The following is a 23294-nucleotide window of genomic DNA, read 5'->3' on the forward strand; positions in this document are numbered from 1 at the left end:
TCCCAGCAGCGCTCGAGGGGAGATTGCAGCAGCCTAATTGTTATTACATTTTGCTTTGTTTTCTTTTGAAATGAGTCCTGAAGAAAATTCCAGATGCCTGTTACAGAGACCCCGGGCCTGTTCTCCCCAGTGGCACCCCCAAACCCACTGTATGGCACGTGTGCAAGCACTGCTGGGGCTATTTTAGGGACCACAGAGGCAGTTTCCATGTGCTGAGGATGCAGGGCAGCTTCCCTCTTTGCTGCCTGCAGCGTTATCAGCCACCAGACCTCCACAGTGGCAAGCTCCCCAAACAGTGCTGGCACGAGGTGGGCACAAGACAAGTTATTGTTGGGTCAAAGCAAGTGGCCAAGAAGGGGAATTTGACTCGCATGGCCAGGATGTGGAGATTAGAGCACTGGGTCTCAGGTCAAACATGAGAAAAGCCCTTGGGCTGCCACCTCTGCAGCTGGCCCGGAGTCCAGGCCAGGGCCTGGTGGCCCATCCCCAGACAGATCTCTGGCTACAAGGGCAAAACCTCTCCCCTCCAACTCTGTCCTCTCCACAGCTTGAACTGGGATGGCAGATGACAGTATGAGGAGGATGAACATGCAGGGCAAATTCCACAGAGCTCGCTCCTTTGTCCTTTAAATGTTGTGGCTGGGTGTGAGCAAGCCACAGTGGGGACCTGTGTTTGTCCTCGCATCCAAAATTAGCCTCAGTAGGCAGGTCCAGGTGCTGCACAGCTCAGGAAAGCCTCCTGACTCCTGATCACCCTAAGGAGAGCTGTCCCTGAGCACCGTTTGGCCTGCCAGGAGACCTGTACTGGCCATGTCGACTCCTCCAGCATCAAGCTCCCCTGCTCTGCTCATAGCCATAGCAAATACCTGGCTTTGGAGGGTCATTCATGGAGCTCATGTTGATCCTCCAGCCTTGCAAAAATAGATGCAGAGCTAGCGGTGGTGCAGGGTCTCCCTGAGAAGCCACATGGAGACAAAAGGAATTGGAGAAGCTGATCAGAGCTGCAGCTGTGATTTGGGAAGGGTCAAGAAAGCACGCAACAGAAAACATGCTGACGGGAAGGAGTGGTAAAAAACAGCTCAAGAACAGCTCTAAAAACAGTGCACTGGAGATATCCACGTGGATGTGTGACCTTGCTGTGAGTGCATTCCCCAGTACGTCCCTGCCTGCCCAGCAAGGAGACACAGAAGGGAAAGCTCCAGAGAAGGGAAGTGATGACTGGTGGCGATGAAGGTGCCTGTGAAAGGACAGATTGCAAAGATTAGGCCTGTTAAATTTAGAGAAGAGGTGATGTGTGGGGACTTGATGGAGCTATATAAAATAATGCTGGCAATAATGAGAAGTCAAGGGCTCTTGTCTACCTTTCCCTCTGATGAAAGGACACAGGATGCTGAGTGAGGCTGGAAAAAAACTGTGAGCGGAGAAAATAAGAAAGGGGCTGGAGCAAAGGCAACAGGTGCACCCCCGATGCACCAGAGCTCGGTTCTGTGTTCAGCCCCATCCAGCCACCTCAGGCTGGCTGCCTCATTCTTCTGGGGACATCTCCTTCCTTTGTGACATGCAAAGGGGCTGGTGGATAGCAAGGGCTGTGGCAGCCCAGGACAGCCCAGTCCCCCAACACCACCGTCAGGGCCTCTGTTTTGACCTCAGCATGGTTCAGCCAGTGCTCTCTGCTTGCTGTCCTTGTAACCATGGTTAATTTGTCAGCTGCACAGCTAATAATGTGGGAGAGATGTTGGAGATGAGAGAGACCCAAAGGCAAGGCTGGGCTGATGCAGGGCCCTGAGCCTGCAGCAGGATGCACGCTCCAGGTCCCGCTGCACCTTTTTTCTCCTTTTCTTCTTTCTCCTCTGGCTCCAGAAAGGTTCTCAAAGCAGCAGCCCCTGCAAACAGAGCCATCTGCTCTTGGCTCACCTTTCCCTCCTTCAACTTTCCCTGGAGAAGGACAAGACGCAGCACCAGGGATGCGCTGGATTTGGGAAGGTCATGACCAGGAGACGGCAAACCCTTGCAGCGGCTGGCAGGGAGCACACAGAGCAGAGCTGTGTCTAGATGGGATGCTCACACCTACCCCAGCAGGCTGCAGAGCAGAGACCGGCTGCCAAAATCACGTGCCGGGGATGTGAAGCTTCCCTGGTCTGAAAGAAAAGCAGCCTTGCTTTTGTGAACCAGCTGCAGGAAGAGCCCGAGGCACCAGCTCCACCTGAGCTGATCCGGAGAGACACAGAAACAGGGAGGGAGGGAGCCCAAGGGAAGGCAAACCCCACAGACGACCACATTCCCAACCACCAGACCGCAGATATACCTCAGGGTCCTTTCCAGATCTTTTCCAGGTCTCTCAGCTTGAACCCAGCAGTCAGAAAATTGCTGACCACCAACATAACAAGGAGGGTGAATTACGCAAGTGACTAAACTGCCGAGAGAAATGCACCCGGGTGTGATGGCCATCACCTCCCAGGCCTCTCTAATTCACTGGGCCGCCCACTGGAAGGGATTTTGCTGCTAGTGCAGGAGCACTGGGCTCACTGCAGCACCAAAAGAATGAAGACCCAAATTCGATTAGATACTTTTATTGTAATCATGAATCTTTAATAGTTTCCCATATCAGGGATTAAACTTTCATGATTTTTTTGTTCAAGACAGTTACACTGATTTAATGAACCGTTCTTTATTTTTTTCTCCTCAAGAGCAGGCCAAAAGGAAGCTGGCAGGGAGACCAGAAGGGGCCCTGGATGAGCCACAACATTGGTCGCTGTCTTCATTGCTTTTTTATCATTTGTTTTCCATGGCTGTCTGTTCTCGTGTCCTGTTAGTGGGGTGCCCAGCACCAGACCACCTCTGCCTGGTGCTGCCTGAATATTAACAAGGGGTGAGAAGAACCAGCCACAAAATACTTGGATAAGAGAGCACCTCGTGCAGGGGAAAAAGACCTTGCAAAACTAATTGCTGCTGAAGGGCAGATAAGGAATCAGCGGACAGCCTAAACGACTGCAAATCAGCCTATCTAATGGCACACTCCTATTAGGGCAGAAAAGGATTTTTGCTAATTAACATCGATATCTCTTTTTTTCCTCCAAAAGTCAAGGACAACTGGGAAGGGAATAAAAGACTGCAGAAATGCAAACAAACCATCTGTTAAAATAAAGGTTGACTCTAGCAAATGATTTGCTGTATGCACAGGTCCTGACCAGCATGGAATAAAAGAAGGAATAGTAAGACACAAAAAAAGTTGTAAAAGAATACGCAGAACAGCTACTGCCCTGAACGTTTCAGGGACAAGTTTCCAGTGGTGCTCAGCAAATGGTGGGGAGATATAACGGGACCTACTGAGTGTCTGACCACTTCTGAAAATGGGATTATTTTTACTCTCTAAAGAAATGTCTATCCTGGAATGCAGGGGCTGAACATAGCGCGCAAAAGGTGGCCACAGAGAAGAACAGAACAGAGTTTAGAAATACCACACCTCAGTGATGGGCCTGGCCCCTTCTCTTTCTGGAGACAGAGTTACACGGTAAAGGGATGCGCAGTCAAGAAAAGTTAATGGAGTTAAGACAAGGGTTCTGATCTCCTCAAGTCCCTTAAAAATGATAAAAATTGGCTCTGGGAGAAACCCCGTCACACAGATAGAAAACTAGGCGAGAGATTTTAAATACGAGTTAATGTTAAATGACACCAAATTGAGCTGGGAATAACAGGGCTAGCAGGATGCCAGGCGGTTTGGCACTAGCACCAGTCTTATTTAATGCCACTAATGGGCCAGAAGAGAGGTTAAATTACCCTCACAGACACCACTGAAGTAGAAGGAATCTCTCTCTAGCACAAATCATTAACGAAAGCAGACCTTAAGAAATTAAAAATGCGGCCAGGAGAATTCATGAATCAATTTACCAACAGCTGAATGGAGGCTCGCAGAAAAATAAGGAGGTGCTCAACTGCCCCAGGAGGGAAGTGGGTCGGGGCAGATGATCCGTGCTGAATGAGGCCAGGCAGGCTGCTGGAAGGATCAGCCAGCTCCGGGAGCGAGGCAATGGAGCAGCAGGTGCCAAGTGCTGTCGGAAAATGTGTTCCTATCCCCAAACACCTTGCAGTACAAATACAGCGAGCAAAGCAAACACAGACTAGATACAAAAGCACACAAAATGTCTCCTGGGGTTCCAGTGCTGCTGTGGGGAGGTTTCGGGTGGCTTCCCAGCAGAGGAGCAGTTTAAGCAGTGCCATGTCCCCGCAGAGAGAACGTCACTGGAGAGGTGACACTTTGCATGCCACGACCACGCATCTCTGCAGTGCATCTCTTGCCTTACAGCTTATTGCCCGTGAGGCTCTTTTTATGTTCTCTTTATCAGTATCTTCATCTCTGCGTGGACCTCAAAATGTGAGCCAGTGTTCAAGGGACAGCTTCATGAATGTCACTGCTGATGCAAAATCACTCACCTCTTCTGATTTATAGTCTCTCTTTCTCCTTCTCTTGTATGAGAATATATAGGGGTTGTGGCAGCCTCCTTCTACCCCAGCCTTTGTGCTGCAAACTCAATATCGAGCTGTTTGCTCAATGAAAGCTACCTGAAATCTGCTATTTCTGATGTAAAGGTCAAGGAGAGAACAAAAAAAGAAAAACGGCCTAAAAAAATATCCTGACAAAATACAACACGAGGAAAAAATGAATGCGGAAGAAATCAAGATGAGCAGAGTCCCAAGTGCCAACAGAACAAGCTCACCTCCCGGAGGCATCGCTGTGTACGTCAGGAGGGAAGCAAGAAGGACAGAGCTGAAAGCAAACAAGGTTGGCTCGTGCTCCAGCCGCAGCCCTCTGCCACCCGGCACTTCTTCAGCCCGGGAAATTGCACTGAGGCAGCACATTTTCAAGCCCGCCTGAAGAACGCCCTGTCCGAAGTCTCAAGAATGAATAAACATACGGGCCGAGGCCAAGGGGGTGAACATTTAATTACTGACTGCAGCGACGCAGCCTGCTTGCTGCTGGCACCGCACAGCGCTCGGATGGTGGCCGCGGTCCCCACACGGCGTCACCTCGGCCCCACGGTGGCAGCTGTAACTTGGCTTGTCCCCCTTTCTCTGCACGGGGACCTCCAGGTTATAGCTTCGGGTCTGAGAGCAGATGACTTGGTTTTGACTGGTTGTTGACATCATTTTGTTTGCCCTTTAATCAAAATTTAAAGGCAATTTTAAAAAATCCCATTACAACATTCTAAAATTCTGATTTGGTGCCATGGACACAAGAGGGTTTCCTGGGATATTTTTCCCCTAAAATTAAAAATCTGGCAGAGTCAACTCGTAAAAAAAAATTGTAACAAATTCAGTATTGCCAAATCTTTGCTTTCTTTCTTTTTTTTTTTTTTTTTTTTTTTAAGCAAATATTGTTTTATGCAAACAATGTCTTGGCTTCTTAGTCTCGTCTTGCTTGTCCCCTTGCCCTGGGGCATCTCTTCCCTCCCTGTGTTATTTATAGGACACTGCTGTCCACAGACCTCTGCCAGGACAATCTGAGGACTGTCCCCAGCCAGCGCAGCCTTAGGTATGGCTACACCAAACAGGGCAGAGAAGTAGCTGAAAGGAGAAGATAAATGCAGGGCTTTATGTCAGAGAGAGATTCCCTAAAATCCCTGTCCCACTTGGGCCCCATATCAAGAGGCCGGTGTTGAATGATACCAAGGCATCAGTTGCTGAGCTCCAGAGCTGACAGAGTTTCCCAAAGTCACCGTGGGTCTGTGACAGCAAGGAACAAGCACCAGGGCTCAGAGACCAGCACCAGATTCAGCAGCTCATTACATGGGGTTTTATTCTCTGCCCCTAAGAATAGAAAAACACTTCTAATGGATGTGGTAAGCAAGAGACGTATCTCAACATCGGAAGAGGCAGCAAAACCCACAGAGGGATCCTCTGCCTGTGAAACCAGCAGTCACCTTTCCACCAGCTCCAGCCAGGCTGGGCTGAGCTCACCCTGAACAAAGCCACAGATTTTCTGTTTGAGAGAGCAACGCGTTACCTGGCGATCCCATTAAGCCATCAGTTCCCTCCTCATGGTACCACATTCCTTCCACCAGCACCTGCAGGAGCTTGTGGATGCAGTCTACACCTGCCTGTGCCTAACAGCAGAAATTAAAAGGCCTTTCTTTTATCTCCAAACCCCCAAGCGGTCCTAAATCTACAGCTTGCAGCATACACAACTCGGGGGGGAAGTGTGCGTGCGTGTCTGAAATCACACAAAGCCTGACGTTCAGAAAAGCATCGTCCTGCTGGCACACACAGATCAGCAACTGGAAACCCGAACAGCAAGGACAGAGGGATAACGACCAGACAGGCTCCAGCGTGCAGCCAGCGCTGCGGCACAGCCCCTCACGGCGCGCCGCCTGCCTGCACCACGTGTGTGTGTGATTTTTGTCTTGCTTTTGTGGCAGGCACAACAGGAGAGGTGCAGGGATGGCTGCGTGGTGCTGCTGTGGCTGTCTGTGTGCATCTCATGTGAGCTCACCGGCTGGCAGACAGCAGGAGCGCAGCGACATGCGGCTGGGAGTGGGGCTTGGGGCAATGCAGGACTGCACATGGAACAAACGGAAACAACCTCAGGAAAACTGTGGGACTTTCTCCTTTTCCTGCCTTTAATCTTACTGGCTTTTGGTGTTTGTGAGGTGGAGTCTGACCTGTGGCACAGGGGACAAGCAGGTTTGCTTCCAGACGGCTGCTTCCCTGGCTCCGCAAAGCGACCTAAGTGACACACGGGCTCATGCCAGTCCCTCTCCCCAGCTCTTTAGGAGGAAAAATTATCCCATGTTTCTCATCGTCTATCCTGAAATCCTCATGCCCTGAGCACTGTCCCTGCTGCCCCTCGCCACCACCTTGTGTCCCATCAACACCCCTGGGGAATAGTTGCGTGCCAGGGCAGGGTGCAGGCGAGGTGCCAGCCCAGGGCAGAAACAGATGCAGGACAGGAGGGAGGCGTGCAGGGAGCCTGCAGCAGCAGCTTTCACTCCTTGCTGCTCTACAAGCAAAGGTCTCCCTCCTCCCGTGGCTATAAAGGGGACCCTGGTGACCTCAGTGCCGACAGATGCAACTGGTTTGTGCAAAGCTGCCTGAGGGACGGGATCCTGTCTGTCCCAGCCCTCTCCACCAGTGCCCACCCTCCTCGCCCTGGCAGCCCTGGGGGATGTGAGTGACTTTGTGAGGCCGCTGGGACAAAGCTGAAGGCTTAGCCCTAAACTGGCCGGGGTTGATCAAGGGAGAAACTTATCGCTTTGTGATGCAGGGAGGGGATCAGAGGGGATTACCCCTCAATATTCCACAGTCTAGCATGACTTCAGTGGACTGAGGGAGCACCAGGGGGTTTAATATCTGTTCTGTCTCGACTGACACAAGTAGCAGGGAAAGAAGCTGGCTGTAAGAGCCCATGGGACTGCACTGGAGACAGCAAAAAGCACACAGTGAGATTGCAGGGAGCTGGGTCCCTTAGAGGGGAGAAAAATGACAGAAAAGAACCTCTGAGTGGTGAAGGAAAATGCTACAGCCTGGGGGCTTTGAGTCTCGAACGCACCCCACCCATCAGCAGCACCTGATGTCTAACAGCTCCCTTTTCAGCTTATTTTACTGGTCAGTGCTGTAGAACAAACAAAAATTTACCCCCAAACACCCTGACCACACACAACTGAGGTCCTAGTATGTCACTTTGTGCTCTCAGACCCGGTACAGCAGGAAGGATGGGGGAGCTCTGAGGTGATGCGTCTGCATTGTACGTGGTGGGATTAAAAATAATTTAAAAAAAATATACTAAAAAAGAGATGCAGCACCTCAATTTACAAGAGGTCCATGACAAAACTGTATCAAACTCTGGCCTAGAGCAGTCCAGCCTCAGAAGGGCCCAGACAACCCTTCAGGAACCTGTTTGAGCACAGAGGGTGCCTGCCATAACCCAAAGTCACACCAGCTTAGGCTGCTGATTGACGGGCTCTGCTCCAGCCCCGAGGGTGAACCTGCTGCTTCTGCTTGTTAAGACACGATCCTTGCAGATGACAACGCTGCGGGAGGAAAGTGGCACACACCTGTTCCCACTGCAGCAAGCCTGCCCTCCCCGCATGGAGGCAGCTAACTGCAGCCCCGCAGGCAGGCTCGGAGCTCCCCGTGCAGAACACGAGCTCCAAACTTAATGGGGTTGGATGCCAGACACGAGGGGAGGGCACAGGACCAGGAGCTTTAATGGAAAACTCCTCCCTGCCAGCTCAGGGAGGTGAGGGTGACTTTCTTCACCTGCCAAGTCTGTGCTGCAGCCTCAGGTTCCTGCACCGAAACCAACCCCAGGCTGTCTCAAGGGGCAGAAATCAGGCAGGGGGGAGCTAAGGCAGAAGGTGGGTACAACCTACTCCACAGGCCATAAGGCTGCAGTTCTCTCTGCACGGCAGCCTGGCTCCCTCAAGCCTTAGTACCCAAACCATGCCACCAGCCTGCCCTGAAACACACCACTTACCTCTCCGCTGACAGCCCCGCAGAGCAGGAGCAGAGGCAGTTGTGTGTCAGAGCCCTGCGCCTGCAGCCCCGGTGTGTGAAGCTCTCCTGCAACCTGCCCTGGGGTTGCTCTTACCTTTAAGCCCGTGCTCTCTGCTTCGGAGCCTTTGTCCACACCGGTGATGTAGATGCCCAAGGAATATTCCGCCCCTCCTCGGATCATAAGCCCCAGGGACTTCCCTTCATTCAGGACCAGATTGACCTGCAGAGGAGGAGGAGCAGATGCTGAGAGGTGTCCGGGAGCTGCACAAAAGCACCTCAGCGGGTCATGGAGAACTTGCAGCACCCATGATTTGGGTTTGCTTTGTCTTTTTCTGTGTTTCAGTGCCTCAGGGGCTCAAATGGGGCGGATGGGCTGATTGCGCTGGGAAGGTGTGGAGGATGGCAGCTCTCCGAAAACTTGGAAGAGAAGAGAAAGAAGGTGGAAAGGCGCAGGTGACAAATCCAGCAGGACAGCACTGCAATGGCAGGAGGTTAACGTGAAGGAGGCACAAAGCAGCACATGAGGAGCAGCGACATTATTCCTGGAGTGGTTTGGGACCCAGGGAAGGAGATGTGACTCAGCCAGGGACTGAGAAGCCACTCTGCGGGCTGGAGCCCAGCAAGGGGATCAGCCAGCCAGGGCACTGCTGGATGCCAGTGCTCCTTTCTCCTCCCTGTATTCTACAAAAAAACAGCCCTTAGTGTTAAGGACTAAAAACGTCAACCAAAAAACCAAGCTCTTGGTTTTACTTATGGCAAACACCTTTCACATCCAGGAGCAGCTCTCTGAGCTGAGACAAAACCCCAAAGCACCGCTGCCACTGATGGAGCGGTGCCAGTCTGCGCTGGCTGTGAACTCCCGCTGGCTGTGAACTCCCCCTCGCCCTGCCCGTGCCCTATGCAAATGTGATTGCACAGTGATTACCCACAGCCAGCCCGGCTGGGAAACGGCCCAGCTCGACTTTCTGCCCTTCTCTCACAGGGCACGACCGTAAGGGGCTGCCCCAGGCGCTCTCTGCCTGGAGGGAGCACGGAGAACAAGCAACAGAAAAACTGCTCCAGCGAGGACTTCATTGCAACTGCTTTACCAAGGAACACCATGGAAGAAGGGAAGAGCTGCTCTAACCCCAACACATCCTGCTGCCTGTCCCTGGAAAGGACCTCGGGGCTTGCAGAAGACCCAGTGGCACTCCTGCAGCTCATGCCTGCAGCAGGGGCAGTGCCCAACGCTCCCCATCACTGGCAGAGGGGCAGGCACCAACCACTGCTGCAAAGTTAAACTCCCCTCCAAATGCAGCCCTGCCTGTACCCTGGATTGTTCTGCTCCCAAACCCGAGCTCAGGCACAGAAATGTGACGTGCAGGTACTGACTGGGGACATCCAAACACTCAGACATGATCCGGTCACCGCTGGAGCCACCAGCACAGCCTCGTGTACCTGAAGCCTGGCTCCTACAGGTACCCGTGGTCCCGTCCATCTCACCCACCAGGACACCTCGCCCGTCCTCAGAGCATCCTGCACAGAAGGCATTCAGGAACCGCTTGCACAGCCACGTGCCTGATTATCTCTCATTAATAACACCAGGGCAGATGTTCCACCTGCGCTGCTCAGGACAGCACCACATACCACAGCAGATGCTCAGCGCTTTCCACAGTGCTCCGACAGCAGCAGCACCGTGCAGCACCGCCAGCTGCCCGCCTCCACCTCCCCTGCCCGCAGGGCCCGGTGCTGGGTGAAGGTTCAGGTGAGAATTTAGAGGGGATGAGCAAGCCTGTGTTCAGCTCCCGTGGGGGGTCTCAATTTAAAACGGCCTTTGTGCAGTCACGGCGTGACATTTTCTAAATTAATAACTCCAGGTTGGTGGTGTTATTTTTTTCCTTCCCTCTTTTGTCCCAAGTTTCAAGCCGATTCTGGAGAAAAGCAGACAGCAGGAATAAAAACAAACGAGAAAAGCCAAGACGCATTTCATACTGGCAGAAACAACCAGAAGCAGGCCTGCTTGTGAATGGGTTTTTATATTTAAACTCTTCATCCCTGTCAAATCAAAAGCTTTCACATTTACCTGGATGCAAAAGTCATTTCCAGCTTCAGTTCATTAATTAACCTGCCTTTCTGGAGGACACTGCATTATGCAGAGAGTTCAGCCCAGCTTTAGGGAGACTGGCAATGAAAATCCTTTTTATCTGGGTGGTTAAGCAGCCGCAGGACAGAAATCTGACTAGGGACTGGCAGGGAGTAGGAACTGCAAAATTATGTACTTTACGACATGGATGCCAAAACAGTCCCTGCTTTTCCATTCTGAGATCACAGCCGGTTGGAAGTTCCACTAACGCCTCATCAACTTGTGCTTTGTGGGGCCGTGGGCCAAAGCAGGGTGATCCCACAAACACGCCACCGCCGCTCTCAGCACAGCACCCACTGCTCGCACTCCGAGAACGGCTGAGCCTCGGCAGGCGAGGTGCAGGAGCTGTGGGAAGTTACCCACCTGCTTCGCCACCCTCGTCTGAGGCTGCACAGAACTGAAATCCCCTGGGTTAATCCCTCACCTGCTTTGCAGCGCACAAATTGCTGGAAACAATTTTCGGATTGAAGCATTATAAAGGAACCATAAAGACACCTTCATACTCCAGGCTGCACAGGAAAACTGGCAGACAACCTACCCAGCAGAGCATTTGCCTGTCAAAATCAAGGGCAGTTTAACTTTTTGTTTTTGACATTAAAATGTTGCTCTGATAGAACTACTGCATTACAGAAATTTCACTGTTTTTTTTTTTAAACCAGAAAAACATTAAACTTTTCCAAAATCTTTCTCTTTTCTCCCCATTTGTCCTAACAACATTCAGAGTTTGCCTCCGAATAGAATTTCTTCACCACAGCACTGCCATATATTTCAAAAACTCCTCAACTTTGATAAAAATACACGTAGCAGCAAAGCACACAAAACCACAGATCAGGATGAAAATAGCCTGGTACTGGCCAGTGCATCCCTCTGTGCATCCCTGAACAACAAATAAATTCACCAGCACTGCACTAAGGCTAGCAACGCAAGAAGCAGCTCAGTATCAAGACATTTACATTTCCTTTTAACACTGCCCGAGGGATTTGGAAGCTCGTCTCCCCACCCCAGTATCATCGAATTGAGTAAGAGATACTCCTTCAAAGCCGGTGTGGTGCTGTGAGATCTAGTTTATATCCACACACGTACCAGGAGGATCTAGTCTTCAAGAAGCAGCAAGTGGAAAGCAGTGAATACAGCCCCGAGCAATAAAGGTCTGAAAGACCTTCTTCCCTGCAAGCTCCAGCTGTATGGGAAAAAAATAAATTAAAATAAAATGCACTACTTAAAAATGTTACTGCTGGCAATCCGTGAAAGTTGGGTTGTTGAAGGCTTAATTGCATTTCTTAATTAACAACTACCTACTCCTCTCCAAATAAACGCTGCAGAAATTGCAGCAGAACCTCAGGCTGCTGGGAAAGCATCACGGCAGCAGGGGCTGGAGGAAAAAACTCTGAGAGCGTTCGGCTTATTGATAAACGGCAGATTTAGGGAATAGCTGAGAAATGAAGCGAGCGCACGCAGGCAGGAGGCTCGGTTTGATCAGACGGAGGACGGGCGAGGCAGGCAGGAAGGAGGTGCAGGGAGATGGCGCTGCAGGAGCCAAACCCCACTCTAAGCCGATTGCCAGGATGAAGCCCCTATCCCTGCTCAGGGGCTTAGGGATAAGGAGGAAGGCAGTTTGCTGAGTTTCTCAAGGGCCTGCTGCCTCCAGGAGGCTGTCTGCAGGGATGGGGCCTGCCACAGAGATGCTGTGAGGCTGCCCCTGGGGATGGCATCGTCACACCGCCTCCCCCAGGCATGGGACTGTCCCCAGCCATTGCAATGCCCACCGAGGGCACCTCTCATGCTCAAGCTCAGGCTGCGAGTGCGGCCACAGGGTGGGACGGAGGCTGTGGCACGGCTGCAGGGCACGGTCCGAGCCACGCTGTCCCTGTGGCTACACAGCACCCACCTCCTCCCCTGTGCTTCGCCAGGGCTGAGGCCAGCCCTAAGCTACCCCTGCACGTACAATGCGGCATTTGGAAGGTCAGGGACACAATTTTAATCTCAATTTCAGCACTGAAACATCTGCCTCCTGCTGCTGCAGGAAATGAAGAGGAAAAAAAAACACATAATCGATAAGGCGTTTGCTCTGAGTTGATACTTGCATGGGATTTCTTTTCTCCTGGTTTATGAAATTACCTGTTGACAGACTCAATTTTACCATTAGAAAAAGCACTTTCAGACAAGAATTGCTCTGCATCAGTACAATTCAGTGCACAACTGCATGACAGACTGAGGAGGTTCTACCCGTGCCGACAGCTATTTCCATGCCATTACTGCTAACATGCGACAAAAACAACACTTAAGGGGGCTCGCGGGGCTCATCTCCCCTCCTGCTTATGGAGGGAACCCCACCGCCTCATGTCTGCACACCGTGCCGAGGTGTGAGCCCACCTCCTGTGGCACAGCGGTGACACCCAGCGCAAGGGGCCAGGCAGGCCAAAACAGCAGCACCGCACGATGGTCTCCAGGCCAGGCCATCCACCCAGCTGTTGTTAAGCCCTGCTGGGACCTGTAGTCATCATGGCTTTGGGCATAAACATCGCTTTTGGGTGTTGTTTCTGCTCAAAGTGCCTGAAGTAGCGAAGGACAGCACCACCAGCATGGGTTGACCTGAGGGCTGTGCTGAGGCGAGGCCTGCCAGGGCAGTGTGGCCCAAGGCAGAGGGGTAACTTTTACCCCAGGGCCTGAGGGACCAGCCACCCATGGCACACACTCCAATCTCCACAGAAACCCTGCAGGCAGGTGGGGAGGTGACCATGAGTTGGCAAGTAGCCTGGGCAGGCCTCTAGCCACAGAGCCAGCAAGGTCAGAGCAGGCAAACAGCAGGAGACGTGGGGAGCCGGGCCGCTCCGCGCTGCAAACGTCATCACAAGCCGAGAGAAAGAAATCCGTCCTTATCTCCTGCATCTCTTATCCTTCATGCTCAAGTAGTCACCATCAGCCTCCCGAAAGCATTCAAGCCACGCAATGTTATCACAGATGTATTTTTCCTTTTGTTTTTTGTTTTTTTTTTTTTTGGTAACAAACATAGCTACTTTTGAACACAAAATTGCCTGGAGGCAGAGACATTCTCATTCTCTTCTTTGAGTATATTTTTCTTTCTTTTGCTGCACCAAAAGCATAAAGGAATAAGCAGCTCCCCTGGCAATCGGCACATTAGAGCAACAATTCAGCTGATGAAATGGCATTTCTCGGGGAATTAGCAGTGCAACACTTGCAGAGCATTTCGTCTTCCTCCCAGCTCAGCAGCACCTATGAGTTTTTGCTGGCTGATGGTTTCCAAAGTGCTTTTAATGAAATAAGCTGTTGGTCCCAGAAGTGCATCAACGACAATTCACAGCATAAGTGGTCTTTGCTGTTGTCAAAATCCCAACGGTTTGAGCCTGAGCAGATCATAAACATTAACCTGCTCTGAAACGTGGGGTGACCACTGCAAGCAGGTCCCACCTCCCCAGCAAAGAGTTTGCTTCCTCTGTTGGGATGCTGCTGGGGGACTGCGTCCTGCTGCTGTGTCTGTCCTGGAGATGGACAGCTCCAGGAATGTCCCCTGAGCTCTGCAGCACTGCAAGCTCTTCATTTCAAACTAGCTACTGCCCACCATCCCTGGCTACTTCACCTACAGGGAAGATGTGCACAGGGTGCACAACAAACCCACTCATTCTGTAGGGAAGGCTGGCTGTTTGTGACCACAGGAAACCAGTAACAGGAAAAACTTGGAAATACGGCCATCTCTTCAACCATGGACGTGGAAAGCATCGAGATTTGCAACAACTTGCACAACCACAGGTGTATACGTGCCTGCATCTCCTTCATCCCTCCATTCCCATTAGCTCTTGCACCCCTTGTGCCTTCTCCTTAGGTATTATTCATACTAGGTCAGGTCTACACTGAGTGATTGACCCAGGTCTTAGCATCCACCTCCTGCTTGTCCATGCAGAATAGCTCCTGACCCAAGCTGCATTTTGGCCCAGAACCCCTGCCTGGAAAGGACTGTGAAAGCAAAGTCAGTGGACAGCCCCCTGGTAGCTCCCCAAATCCCCATAACGCTTCCTTTCACCGCCGAAAGCAAAGGAACCCCAGCGTCCACACAAAGATCCGAAGCCAAGGGTGAGCAAAGCACCAGCAGTGCTGGCTGCCTTCTGTGCTGAACGTGTGCTGTAGCCAGGCTCCCCGAGGAGGTGAGCCTGCCGGTGAGCCGAAACCCCCCCGACCCGGCCGCACACCGCTGCAGCCCATCTGCTCGGCGCCCCCACGCACCGCCGGGTGCCGCCGATGGCAGGCAGCCACGCGCCCGTCCCTCCGCCGCCAGACAGATCGCTTACGCTGCCACACGCACGCCAGCAGCAGCGGTTTCCATTTCAAGCTTTTTGATAATGAATGCTTCTGGCTGCAGATAAGCAAACTTGTTAAACTACGCTACAAAAATCCATCCTTTCAGCAGGAACAGCAGCGCTGGGGAAGAAAGGTAGCCAGACAGGGATATCTCTATTGCCTGATGAATGCAGGACGCCTCCACCAACCTCGAATTTAACCTTGCAAAAGCTGGAAACATCTCCTTAACCATGGCAGCACTGCAGGTTTACTGAACTGTAGCAAAGCATTAACAAAGTTCCTGGTTTACATCCTCCTGTGTAGGGCTGAAGCCTGATCTCTGCCCATTTTCCCAAACAGCACCTGCTAGAGAGCTTTTGCGTCTGTGTTGCAGGACATTCAGATCGATTAGCAACAGGAGAGGGGGGTGGAAAAACCCACTAATCCCCAGCCTTGCCCTTAGGATGTAAAGCCATCCAGAAATCAAACAGCCCGCAGGGATACCCATCAATTCCAGCTGACTGGGCTGAATTAACCAGGGACAGGTTGCATTTATTTGCATGATATCTGTGAACAGAATAACCCCATTTATAACAGCAATATATAAACAAACACAAGTGGAAAAGAAAAAAAGCTGGAGGCAGACTGCTCCCCTGTTCTGGGGCATATTTTCGTCTCTCAGTGGTGCACAGAAACGGCAGGACAAAACGACTCTGTAAATTCATGCCCTGAAGCACGTGTTCAGACCAATAACGTGCAGTCACACCAAACCACCCCTCTCACAGCCACTGGCCAGGTTGGGCTCTCGCTGCCAGCCAGCCTTTGATGATGGTGGGGCTTGCTTTCACTGCCCCACATCACGTCTGGAGGAGCCAAGGGCCAGGCACAAGCTGCATGGGGCTCCTGGGGGTCAGATGGGAACAGCAGTGGCAGCTGTGATGAGCCACATAGGAGCGATGCCAGGAGAAGGTGGAGTAGGTGCCTGCTCTCGTGATCCAGCACCGTCCTCTGTATCAGATCATTACAACCCATTTCTGTGAGCTTCAAATATTTTCTGCAATTGCAATCGACTCTTCCCCAGGTAATAGAGGGGTGCTCGTGCCCTGCCATGGGATCAATGCCTGATCCTCCATTAGAAGGAGTTAAAGGGCCCAGCCTGCAGGAAGGCAGTGCCAGGGAATGGAAGAACAAGCACAGATTTGGGAAAAGCCAGGCACACAGCGAGGTTCTTCACTCCTCATGGCTCGTCAAAGAGCTGCTGAAGGCAGCATGCCATGAGCTGGGAGCACCACGAGGCCTGGGCACTGCACCCAAGGCTGGCAGATCTCCTCAGTGCTCTGCAAGTGCAGCGCTGCCACAACGAGGCATCACACTATGGCACCAGAGCACAGCTCAGAGCGAGGAGTACACCGAGGTCCTGCAGCCAGGCTGAGGCCAGGATGGTGCCACACTTGGAGCTAGGGCCCCTCGCACCTTGGGAACGAGTTTGGGCAACAGCATCCAAGCCATGGATGCTCTTAGAAGTTTAATGTGGCCTTCATTCAACTTGGCTTGAATTCCCTTCCAAAGCAAATGAAGCTACGGTAATTAAGGCTGGTTTAACTTGTAAAGTTCACTCATTTTCTTGTGCACCCCCGCGATACAGCTCTATTGAGCTGAGGACGACAGCAGAGAAGAAGAGAGTGCTCTGGTCTGACAGCAGCTCATGCAGCAGCCACGCTGCCAGAGAGCCCCACAGCACCCTCAGCACCCCTCCCTGGAGATCAAACGCTTGGGAAGGGACTCGCACAGCTGCAGGCTTCTGAGCATCTCGTGTTGTTGCACAGCAAGCTGTAAAGGAACTACGTGCAGAAACACCCCCTACCTGCAGCTTCAAAGAGCCTCTGCGTGCTCTGCAGGGGCTGTATCAAGGTGACACGGAGTGGTAGGGGGTGGGGGACAACAGCAAGCCAGCAGCAGTTTCTCTTCTTAAAGTAAAAATAATGTGCCCTTCTCCCTTGTGGCCCATATGAATATTTCATCAGCAAACTGCCTCGTCCTGAATTAGATTTTTCCCTCTCTGGCTGAGTTGGGAGGCCCCAGCTTACAGCTTTCCAGGCTGAGCTGAGGACATCTGGGGCAAACAATCAAAGTGCTGGGGGCAGCCAGAGTGATCTCAGGATAACCAGAAGGAAATATGTTGAGGCTCCAGGTAAATCCATGCCTTTGGGCAGCGCTCACTCCTGTGACAGTACCTGGATGTCCCACAAACACCAGAAATACCATGGGACAAACAAGTTCCCTATCCGTCACTGCTGAGAGGAGTGTCTGCTTCTCCAGCCCATGCCCCATCGCGAGGGCATCATAGCGCTGTTCTTCTGCACCTGCAATGAGTCTCAAGGTCTCTGTGCACAAGAAGCACAAAGTAGAAGAAAACTAAATCCCCAAAATGAGATATTGCACAGTGAACACGCAGCCAGGTGCCTTCGCTTATTATATGGCCTGTCTCAAGGGATGATGGGCTCGTGGTCAGAGATGGGAATCAGACACGCTGATATCCTTTCTGTTCTGCCACAGGCCCACCACTGGCCAGACCCTGCCAACTCCCCTGGGCACCAGGATGAAAACCCTTCCCCTTCTGCTTTATTTTCACTTGCCAGGGCTTTGCACAGGCACCGCCCAGGCCCCTCCTGGCTCTGCTCGCCTCTCCCCAAGAGGAAAAAGTAAAGTATCTGTTTTATTTTATAGCAACTTTGGAAGAAAAATTTTTTGTTTGTTTGTTTATTTGCTTGCTTGCTTGTTTGTTTGTTTTCCTTTACTTAGGCAAAACTGCCAAGACACCCAAGAAAGCTTGATGGAAACACCTGAGGAAATATGTGAAAGGCCAGCAGAAGGGCAGTAATGCGTGTTGGGACCCAGCCCTCCGCACCCACAGGCCCTCCCGACCAGGACAAGTCAGTCTCCCGCTGAGCATATGAGCAAAGGGCCTCCAGGCAAAACAGCAACCTGCCTGGGAAAAGCCTGACGAGCAATTTCTCATTTAACTGCCCTGACAGCACTCTCACTGCCAGACAAGTCCGTGTCTGGACAGCGCCTCGTCTCCAGCTCAGGAAGGATTACGGGCTCAGGCTGTGCTTGCATCAGACGGGACCAAAACCAATCCATCTTGCCTCACACAGCTCCCCGGTGGAAACTGAGGGAAAGCTACAGACCCAGGGAGGAGAATGGGACACAGCATATCCTGCTGGACAGGCTGCCCTAAGGGAAGCCAGAATATGAAAAGGAAAATCTGCAAAAGCCATGAAGAGGCTGCCACTCACACGGTAACCGTGGACGGGCCCGTAGGGGGGTGGCTGCCCCCAAAGCTCACCTTTTTCTCGTCGCCCTCCTGCAGCAGCTGGAGGTGGCTCCTCTTCTCGCTGTCGGTGCGCAGCGAGCTGTTCTGGTGGTGCGGCAGGCCCAGCGGCGGGGACACGCTGCGGCCCTGCGGGTCCACCCAGGTGTAGATGTGGTTGGTGACATAGCCCCCGGGGATGCGGCCCACCGAGTGCACGGAGAGGTTCAGCTTCTTGCAGCCTTTCAGGAGCTGGAAGACAAGCCGAAGACAAGAGAGGTTAATGCCCACGGAGGCACGGGACGACCTGGCTCAGGGCTGTGGAGTGCCACAGCTTCGTCTCTCCTTGAGAGTGAGAGATCTCTGTTGGTGGCTGCAGCACGGCTGGAATGACTGAGCTATAGAAAAAACTAGTGAAAGGTCTGGGATTTTTATATTCTCTTGAACTACAGCAGGCCCCAGGCCATGCTGCTGCTGCCAGAGCAAATACGTTCTCCCCACCAGCCAGGCAAAGAGCAGCTGAAGCCGAGTCCAGGAGGCAGGCTGGGCCGTGATATGCCTGGGTTGCGGACTGAAACCCAGACTGAGCCTTTTTGGCAGCCTCAGAATGGGGTCAGAGCAGGGCAAGGGTCATTGCTTGGGGAGAACAGCACTGCTGGTCCCCCCCAGCTTGATCCCAAACCCCATCCTGCTGCCAGCAGCAGGCACCACTCAATGATGCACACAGAAATTCTGCCTCTGTTGCCATTTCGTTACCAGCCCCCCTCCCAGCACAAGCAGCCAATTAGCGAGTACAGTCATTAACAAATATATAAATCTGTTTAAGACAGCACGCACCAAGCTGGCCTTGAGATCCAGATAAGGCCATTTGCAATTGCTCCTCTGGCTCCCCAGCTTCCACTGCAAGGAGCTGACAAAGCTTTTATCAAAACACCATTAACATTACAGGAGCCCTCCCTGGGGACGGCTCCAAGTGCTGATCCCTTCTGAGGCCTCAGAGACATCACCCGGGACCTGCTCTCATAAAGGAGCTGCTTTGTTTTCTTCCATACGTGCGTCCTTGTGATGAGATGCCCCCGCAAGGTCTCCTCTCCCCACCAAGCAAAGATTGTGATGGGGAAGAGCGAACGCCAGCAGCTCTTGGGGAAGGAGGAATATCGTCAGTAACACCGGGCTGGCTGGGCCCCAGCTCTGACCTGGCACCGCTCCTGGTCCTCCCTGCCAGAGTGAGAGGATCCAGCTCGCCAATTCCCCGCTCAGCATCTCCGTCCCGCACAGCAGTTCGGCTGCCGGTCGGTCACACGCTCCCAAGGTCACCGCGTGCCTGGAGAGCTGAAGCGAGGACCACGAAACCAGCAGCCCCAGCAGGACAAGCACAGAGAGCTACAACAGCCCGGGCTGCTTGCTGAGCCTGTCCCCATCCCTTTAGCTCCCCCAGACCCCATAACACACAGCCCGGGGTGCTGCATCATCCCATGGCAAACTCGTCGTGCACCTCCCAGGCTACCCAGAGCAGCAAGCTCTGCTGCAGGTAGGTCAGCCCTTCTGCAGCAGACAGCAAGCTTTAGCTAATTGATACACACCACCAATTAATCAGTCTTCCAAAAATAAGCAAATCAGGAGACAAATCACTCCTTGTGGTTTCACTCTGGGTTCTGTCCTGCCAGGGGTACCACGGCTGTGTCCCTGCACTTTTACACCTCGCTTCTCACCATGCCAGCAGCCAGCACCGGGATCCCCAGCCCCACCTCTGCACTGGGGACTTGTCCCAGCCCTGCCACCAGCCGTCACCCTGTCCCTGCAAGCTCACAGAGGCCAGGGTGGCTGGCTGAGAGCAGAGCAGCACGCTGCAGTGCTTCAGGGCACAGCTCAGCTCAGCCCAAAGCCCTGCACGCAGCCCTAGGACACTGCACCCACGAGCAGCGGTGGCAGGGTGGTTCTCACCTGCCCTACAGCCACCAGTGCAGTGTGATCCCTGCTTTCTGTGAGGAGCTGCACCCCGTCTCCTGTCTCATTATTCATCCATTCAGACCGGAGCCATTTCTATGAAATCCTCTTCTAAGCCTGAGCAACGTTTATGTAACTAGGTACCGAGATGGCAAAACAGCACTGAGAGCCCCCCGAGGAAAGCCTCGTCTCCAAATGAGGCTGCAGCTCCTCATCAGGCACCAGCAAACGAGGATAATGTGATCAGCCCAAACACATGGGGTGACCAAACCACGTCCCGAGGGACACAGGGTCCAGTCCCCACTCCATGCATCCATCCTGCCTGGGCTAAATGTCACATATCAGAAGCACGGGGACAGCAGGGCTGCTCTCTGCACACACAGCCAACTTCCCCATGATGAGAGGCCAGAAATTTACAAGGGACTTTTTGTGTTTCTCTGCAGTTCCCTTGACAAGGCCACCAGGAGATGGGATCACCGTCAGCACGGAGATGTTTTATGCATAGGGGTGACTGCAGAGCACCAGGAGGCAGCAGCACAGCTACAGGAGGAGCTGGCAGGAGAGGAGGGAGCAGGAGCTGGTGGTGCCGTCGGGATGCTGCTGCTGACAGACCCCACGGAAGGAGCGGTGATGGCTGGGGCTGTCGTGATGTCCTCAGCAGGTTTCCAGGCATGAAGCAGGTCCTGCCCACCGCAGTGCTCCCCTGGGATCACCCCCAACACGACCCCATTTGGAGCATCTGTTAACAAACCCTCAAGGCCAGCTGCTGGCTCCTGGGGCTCTGCTCTGCTCAGCTCCAGCCTCCCAGGACCCAGCTGGGCTTGCCCTGGGCAAGGCACAGCCCATCCTACCCTAGTGCTTCAGCTAAAGGTAAAGTTTGTTTTAAAAAATAATTTGGTCCTACGAGCCCAGTGTGGTTTCTGCCCAAACCCTGATGGAATTGCTCCACTTGCTCTTAACTTCACAGGCAAGGGGCTCCTAACAAACCCCTCCTCCCTCAGCTTTTACAGGCAACTCACCCCTTGCTTCCTTCAAGCTGCGTCATTACACGGGGAACTTAATTACCAGGGACAGCCAATTAATCAGCCTCTTAGCACCAACAAATGCATCCTGTTACCTAGACAGGATCTTTAGTGCAACACAAACAACACTTCACTGCCAACAGCACCAACCCTCCTCCCTCCCTTGCCTGGAGGATGCTTAAGCACAGCTCTGAGATGCAGCTGGAAGCACCGTTGTAGCTGATTTACAAGAAGAGATTTGACTCATGGTTTTGCATCAGCTTGAAAAGACTTTATTTTTAATGTGAGCCTGGGTTTGTACCAGCTCAGGGGGTAAATCCCTTAGCCGTGAGTACAAACAGCGAAGGGAATCTGCTTTTCCCCTCCACCAGGAGCACAGCCCCTGTTTGAGGGGGGGAGAGCAGGAGGCTGAGGAGCAGGAGGCTCGCTCAGCACCACCTGTGTCCTCCCTCAGGCCACACGAGCCTTGTCAAACATCGGAGGGAGGCCGGCACAAACGGCTTCTCCAACAGTGACCATTAAAGTCCATTTTGCTCAAACACTTGGGCCTCCAGGGGACTTTCCATCCACGAGGCAGCCACTAGCAATTTAAACACAGGTTGGTGGGCTGTGAGCAGAAGGGAAGCAAAGCAGTGTTTTCCCTCGGATGGCAGCACCACAGGTGTCCCATGAAGCACAGCAGGCAAAGGAACAAGATCTGGCATGAGCCTATAAAAGCTTGGCAGGCAGAGCTGCGAGATGAGGAAGCATCAGGTGAGCCAAGTGGGAGAAGCTTCCATCCAGAGACAAATCCCTGTCAGCTGCTCCGGTGAGCACCAAGGGATCAGAGCAGCTATCCATTTTCCTGCACAGGGAAAGTTTCTCCTCTTCACCCTTTAATTTACTTTTTTTTTCTGGCTTTACCAAGGCTGGTTTCATCCTCTGGTTCGCACAGGTTCCCCTCCGGGTACCTGGGGAGATGAAACCCAACATGCTTGGGAGAAACAAAGGAAAAGTGATGCTCCCAGAGGCACAGGAGAGACCCCTGGGGCAGAACCTACTGGGAGCCCATTCCCTGTAGGCACAGGGCTCTGTGGGATCGGAGCCCTGATGGGAAGGGACCACCTCGACACTGCACAGCCTGTGACCCACCTGGAGGTGAAGGGCTGAGGCCAGTTCCCATCCCACGTGCAAAGCCGACCCCACAGTGCCACCAGGCTGTGTGGCAGCCCCACCGGCTGGTTAGCCACTGGGCTCCCCCACAGGGCTGCCAGGCAGCAGAGCTGAGCATCACCACTGCCTTTTGCTATTTCCCATCCCTGGGCCTTGACTGGGAGCAGCCTTTAGTCTCTCTGTAAGGAGAAATCATCACCCCGTTTTGGAAAGAAAGTGGAGGCAGCCCCAGCAGCGAGTCCCCTCCAAACTGCATGATCTGGATTGCCCATCCAGGCACCCAGGAAGGCTTTCTCACCATGCCTGGTGCACACAAGAAATGGGTGCCCTCCCCTGCACCTCCCTGTTTAGCCCCTCCAGCTGTTCTTCAAACGGTTACAGAATGCCTTGGGAGCAGGCACCCGCTGAAGGAGGCTGTAACCCCAATGCTGGATCCAAAGAGGAACCCAAGCGACCACCCTAGCGGAGCATTTGCAGTGAGTTTCTTACAACATCACCTTGGTCCTGCCGATTTTTATTGCTTCAGCACTGAGACAGAATGAGAATTTAATGGGGCTGTTTATGCCTGCTGCTGCACCACCATGGGCATTAGGGCCAAAGCAATGCCAGGTGCTGCTGGGACCCCCGCGGCTGCATGGAGCTCCCACAGCACTGCTGATCTGCAGCTCAGGACACGGCCAGGTGCTGGAGCATCCCAGGGAAGCGACTGCAGAATGAGAGCAAAGTCTTGCTTCTAATAAAGGAAAGTGGCAATAGCTGGCATGGAAAGAAGAGCCATTTCAGGGGAGGCGAGCAGCTCAGCCTGGTGGCACTGGGGGATCCGGGCTGAGCCAGGAGAGGAACCGAAGCTCCAGCAAAGAAGCCAAGCCTTGGCATCCTTCTGCTGGAGCTTCAGCAGCCCCACCTGGAATCGTGCTTTGCAGCCTTCATTTTCCATCCTTGTCCTTGCTGTAGC

General features: G+C 52.9%; 1 protein-coding gene across 2 annotated transcripts in view; it reads right to left on the minus strand.

The window, feature by feature from the left end:
- The window catches only part of WHRN (whirlin), a 46706-nt gene that overhangs the window by 13794 nt on the left and 9618 nt on the right, over window positions 1–23294 (minus strand). For both annotated transcript variants that reach the window (XM_072025282.1, XM_072025281.1), the window contains exons 2-3: window positions 18255–18470; window positions 8585–8710 (exon numbers count right to left, since the gene is read on the minus strand). In XM_072025282.1, coding sequence (XP_071881383.1) covers window positions 8585–8710; window positions 18255–18470 — 342 coding nt within the window. The remainder of the gene's footprint in view (window positions 1–8584; window positions 8711–18254; window positions 18471–23294) is intronic.

The sequence above is a fragment of the Anas platyrhynchos genome, chromosome 18 (genome assembly GCF_047663525.1).
Source record: "Anas platyrhynchos isolate ZD024472 breed Pekin duck chromosome 18, IASCAAS_PekinDuck_T2T, whole genome shotgun sequence".
Classification (NCBI taxonomy): domain Eukaryota; kingdom Metazoa; phylum Chordata; class Aves; order Anseriformes; family Anatidae; genus Anas; species Anas platyrhynchos.